Raw genomic sequence first — 6,000 nt, 5'->3', positions numbered from 1 at the left:
AGACCAACTCAAATAGTTAATCTCATCGAACTACCAGTGATTATCAATAGCAAGACTCAGTAAAACTCTTCTATATTTTCACAGACAGTAATTGTGCATTTTTAACAGACAGTGGTTTATAGTTATTCAATATTTTAATCAGTTATACTCTATCAGTGCTTTCAGTTTCACATTTATTTCGAGTAACTTTCAAAATCTCTTGCGAGCTCAAGGCCAGTGCGTGTTTACATATCGTGTTATTCAACTTGACTCTTTTCTTTCTACATTCTTCACCTTTATATATTTCAATAGGTCGTTGCTTTAAGAATATAGACAGTATTTATTTTCTCCGGTATAAATTTGACCATTACAATTTTTGTGTATATTAACTGTGTTTTCTTGGCCTGTGAGTGACATTAAAAGTTGTTATTTTTATGCTGTTTAATTTTATTGTGTTTTATTGTGTTTTCCCAATCACCCTATCTGAGCCTAGTGTATGCTAACGCATACGCCTCGTACAAGCGACTACAGTGTATATTTGTATAGTTAGTTTTAGTTATTCTCTCCGCTATTATTGTAATAAACCAGATACGTCTCAACAAGCAAAGAGCCAACATTAATTGCGCTCTGAGCTCCGCTTACCGCTATTGTAAATACATACGCTATCAAATAAACGCTATTTGAACTACTACCTCTCAACAGTTAATTGATCCTCGGTAATTTTGTATAACTAGTTTTACAATTGTGAAGTGAAGTGACGTACAGTCTTTTTTTTTTTCTATTATTCATCATTGCCCTTAGGCTCAGACATAGCTTTTTTTACATAAACATACACTGAAAATAAACAAATGTTAAAAAAGTATTGTAACTATTCTAAAAATTACTACATTTTTAGGAAAGCAGAGATATACTCACCTGTTGAAGCAAATTATTACATTTGTAGTAATTATTTTTATATTTTAAATAATTATTGTTATGTGGCAGCCCTACAAAAATTATTGCATGACATAATAAAAGTTACTCTGTCTAATATAGTAAAAACTGTGATGGTATGAATTTTGCTGTACAACATAGTAAATTTTTTTGGAATCGTTTTATTTAAAATGTCCAACATTCTAAATTAGAATCTGCTATTTAACTAATTCCACTGCATTGCTATTTAGTATATTAAAAATCACTATGTTCAAAACTAATTTCATACAATGTCTAGAGGTGTACACGCCTATTGAGTTTTAAATTTAAGGTTATACTAATGTAATCATAACGAGCAACATATTTTTTGATTTATAAGGGTTAAAAATAGATACGTACAGACAAATAATTTTGAATCGACTAATTATCCGTTCAAACTGTAATCTATAACCCTTCCATTTTTAACTTTATTGTGTATCATAAACAGTACACGTTCCCACAACATGTACTTTATCCAGGCTTGAGCAGACATAATATACCGTGGTATAGTGGTTACGGAGCCTTATATGGGAGCCAAAGGATGGAGGTTCAATTACCGGTCAATGCAGACCTTTTTTAAAATAACATGATTTTTAAAATACACGAATATCTAGAGTTCACAGTGGCTTAAGTGATAGAGCGCTTGCCCTCCGTCTGGGGTGTTCGTGTTTAAGACTCCGCTCCGTTACTTTTTCGCGGGTACCTCTGTGGTTTTTTCCATATGTCCCAAACGCTGTGGAACTCCTCGTCAGTATGGCGTAATGCTACCGTGCCATCTGATAGTAAGGGAAACGGTGCCTGGCTCTGCGGCGTAATGCATACTATTCCGTGGAGCAGTAAGAATCAACGGTGCCTCAAATTATTGATTCTCTAGTATACAGTTAAGTACACATAACAAAAAGATTTTATATGGCATACCGTTGGCACAGCAGTAACACAAGGCTAACCACAAAGACAAAGACATAAGTATCTTAAGGAAATAAAAATGTCTATACACAAATACAAACTATATATCTTAATCTTTTGTTAGTTATACATGTATATTGCCTGCATAACATAATATAAATGTATATTTTTCTTCTCTTACTTGAATGTAATAATTATTTCTGAATTAAGTAAAAATTACTATGTTATATAGCAAATTTTAATATAATCTGGTTTTACTATGTAGCATAGTAATTTTTATAATATGACGAGTACGTCTCAGCTTCTAAGAAATATATTGATTTTTATTATAGTTATAATACGTTTTCTAACACTACTTTTCTCAGAGTAGTATTTTTCAGCCATTGGTGCAAATCTAGGTAATGACCAGATGTTTATACATATAAACACCAGGACTTACCTAATCTTACCTATGATTACGTTGAAGAATCGTAAGAAAAACAGTTAATCGACCCTTGAAAATCAACAGCACAGGCAAAATGGCAAGACTTGAACGGAGACCCATCTAATTACTTACCGCACTAAATGCTGCGTAACCTTGGAGATCAATGGAACTGCAACTCTACCGCTGCACCACCGTGACCACGTGACATACACCATAAGCGAAATGTCAGAATGATATGACAATGAGGAAAAATGTCATGATTATTAGGCGAAGTGACATACATTTTAGACGTAATGACATGTGCACACATACAAAAGTTGTGTTAGCTGAAACAAATTTTGAAATTAGGCGAAGTGACATAAATCGTAAGCGAAAGGTAAAAAATTAGGCAACATGTTATGAATTAGGCGGATTGACAACTAGGCAAAATATCAGCGTCTCACAAGGGCTACCATGTAGCAGACGTTACTGGCAATAGATGGACGTTACTAAAAGTGACAAAAGCTTATCGAAACTTTTTCTTCTTTAACACAATGCTATAGTAACAGTAAAGGAAAGTTTTAAAAAGTTGCTTGCTTAGTTAGCTCGCATTATCTTACAGCTCTCATGCATGGATTATCTAATGATTTCTTTTATTTAGTGCTTTTTATTTAGATATTTAAATTACTTACTTAGTTTCGTTACTGATACTGAAAGAATAACAATTAAAACTGGTTTGATTTTTTAAATGCATTGTGGGTGTTGTTGGTTTGATTAGCATTTACTTTTTCTTGCATGAATACGTATTATTAGTATTCAATTTTATTAATCTTACAAGTGCGCATTCTACTTTGCCCATTGTACTAAGTTTACAGTTATAACGAAAATTCTCCTAATTTTTGTTCTCATTAAACTTCTAAGTTGTCTTGCTTTGTTGCGTTGTGTAATGATAAGATGAATAAAAATTTTATAGTGATAAATTTTTTCTGTGTAAAATAATCTTTTGTAATTTTGCTACATTACTAAGCCTAACTCTTTTTAACATCTTTTTGTCTAAGGTTTAAAGTATAAGGCATTTATTGTTTCTTATCATAAATAATTTGTGTCTGACTAGTGAGCTACCTTTGCAAAAATAATTAACAATGAAAGGTATATTCATATAGGCTGTATTAAATTCATACTTCTTAGGTGCACTGAATTGAGCTCAGATATTACGTTGGTTAACTATGGTTATTAATAAGCTTTTTCTTATCCTAAATTATTCATCAGGATGCTGTTTTACAAGTTGTGGTTCGTAACAATAACTTTTAATTTATTTTTACATAAACATGTTTTGTCATGATCGAGCACTTGTGTTTATTACTTAAAAGAATCTAACATGTTTGTTATCTTGTTATTTTAAACTCACACAAATAAGTTTAAAATAATAAGAGGAAAAGTATGATAGCTGTAGTCTATTTACATATTTTATCAAGATCTTCAAGTTTTTAAGCTTTATATAATAGCTAAAAGAAGAGTCTCTACAATCTACAAAACTATCTCCTGGTTCTAAGGTAAAGTATACATATATCTGTTTTTTTTATTTTACTGAATTTTAATACCAAAAAAAATCAACAGTTACAAGACACTGTAAGACAAAATACAATTTTATCAAAATTCTTCTGCCGTGATAGTGTCAGAAAATCTGTCATCTTATAAGTTATTCTATTTTGTTTGAGTCACAATTGATCATAACTTTAACAGCAGCACCAGATTTTGAGCAGTCGAAGGCTTGTAATGTTTCTTCTAGCTTGAATCTGTGGGTAATTAGCTCCTTGACATTAACGTTTTTTTTTGATACCAGATCCAGTGCCGTAGGATAACTAAAATTGAACAAGATCAAATCTTATTATACAGAGCTCGATAAATATAATATCTTTTTTACGATTGTCTATATAACCTTTTTTTCTGCTATAAGCACAAGGCAACGAAACATCAGCTCAAAGTGATAGTTATGAAACGTAAAATTAAGTATCCAACTGTAAGGACTGATATCAATAAAATTCTATTGGTTTAACATAAATAATCTTTAGAGTTCTTATAAGTAAAAGTGTTTCAAAATATTTTTGGAATAAATGACTCCATTGTTGGTTTGTCAAATTGAATTACTGCTTTTCTAACTTTTAGAAGCAATAGTATAAATCATTACATTCTATGAAGTCTTCTTACAACAGTAAGAGTACTATGCAGTACGGTCAACTTTTTATGCTTTAACAGTACTTAGCCTAACTTGTAAGAAGATATTTCAAGTTCTTCTAACTGATAAGGCTAGATTTCTAATAAAATCTTAACTATTAAAAGTGAAATATTTTGAGACTTAATTCTAACGATACATTTTATCTTAAAATAGAAGTGCACCAGTTTACTGTTAAGCTAGTATTGGGTTATTTTATGTGAATTCTTTTATCGTCACGTGCACGCACCTAAAAATATATTTTTTAAATCACATTGAGAATACTAAGACAAACTTATAAAAATTTTACAAATACTCTACCGATATATTGAAGCGAAGCTTCTTATGGTGCGTTCTGGGACTAAGAGTGAGCTAGCAAAAAGGGACAGATTGAAGGGGGCTCCAGCGGGAGGAGTTAGGAGATCACAGGCAGCCTAATTTATAGATAAAAACAAGCTGATTTCAATGGTGTCCTTATTTACTCCTCTAACCCTGTAAAATTTTGAGATATTTGCTCTCAAAGTTTGTGCATTATACATAGCCTCTCATGGAGCAACGTGAAAACATCCATATTTTCTAACAATAATCAAGGAGTTACATATCAGGACTGTAACTGTTTTATAGAAAAACATCTCAGCTTTCAGATGGTACCTTTAAAAATATAGGTAAGCCTGGAAATATTTGAGATATTTCGTAAAGTATTGATCAAGTCATTGAATTAGCAGGGTCATGACGGAATGCCTTTTTGTTTTTTGTAAGGAGCACACTTTTAAATATTTCGGAGTTACACTTTAAGTACTGACATAAGATTCATGTTATTTGTAACTCTTTTTAATCGTGTTCTCCTATAGATTACTTACACTTACTTTTTTTGTTACTAAAATAGAAAATTGAAAAATTTTAACTGCAATTACTTTTTATTTTATCACAAATTGCGTCAACAATTTTGATATTGGAAACAGCTCTTACTTTATTATTTACACTCATAGATAATAATAAGGTAATACCATTTGTAGGATCTTTTTAAAATATGCATCTACTAATACTTCTGTTGATATAGATTCTTTGGCCATTTTATAAATTATCTTATCATAATTGATACCTTTTAATACATTTGATTTTTGTTTGTTATCATCAATTACTTTTTTACTTCTTTTTTGCTCTTGCAAAATCATTTTAGCATCCTGCAAGTCTTTATGACTGTTACAGTGATGTATGATTCCTTTCATTTTTTATAACACAAAAAAACTAATTCTAAATAAAACGCTTTGTACATGACAGAGGCTTTTATTTGTTTACCATAGGTACGGATACATCATATATAAATGATGGTGCTCGCCAGCTCACATATATATACACGTATGCATAGATATATACTCACAGCAGTCATACCAACTGACCGAATAGTTTTCGAGTTAGTATCAGTGCTCGCTGGAGCCCCCTTAAAACAACCGACATGCTTCCCCACTCCAGTCAGTACCGCAATAGTGAGACCAGTGTTTTCAAATAAGACTGTCAAACTTGCGGGAAGTTCAAAAATACCAAAAAT

General features: G+C 31.4%; 1 protein-coding gene across 1 annotated transcript in view; it reads right to left on the bottom strand.

Annotated features, from left to right (window-relative positions):
- Positions 1-3,513: 3,513 nt before the first annotated feature.
- The window catches only part of LOC106644035 (sorbitol dehydrogenase), a 185,068-nt gene continuing 182,581 nt past the window's right edge, over positions 3,514-6,000 (bottom strand). The window contains exon 8 of the mRNA XM_089598079.1: positions 3,514-4,101. Coding sequence (XP_089454205.1) covers positions 3,939-4,101 — 163 coding nt within the window. The 3' untranslated portion in view covers positions 3,514-3,938. The remainder of the gene's footprint in view (positions 4,102-6,000) is intronic.

This window comes from Copidosoma floridanum, unplaced genomic scaffold (assembly GCF_036245765.1).
Source record: "Copidosoma floridanum isolate Cflo_tuat_1 unplaced genomic scaffold, Cflo_Japanese_pri ptg000005l, whole genome shotgun sequence".
Lineage (NCBI taxonomy): Eukaryota > Metazoa > Arthropoda > Insecta > Hymenoptera > Encyrtidae > Copidosoma > Copidosoma floridanum.
This window is presented reverse-complemented; position numbering and strand designations above follow the sequence as displayed.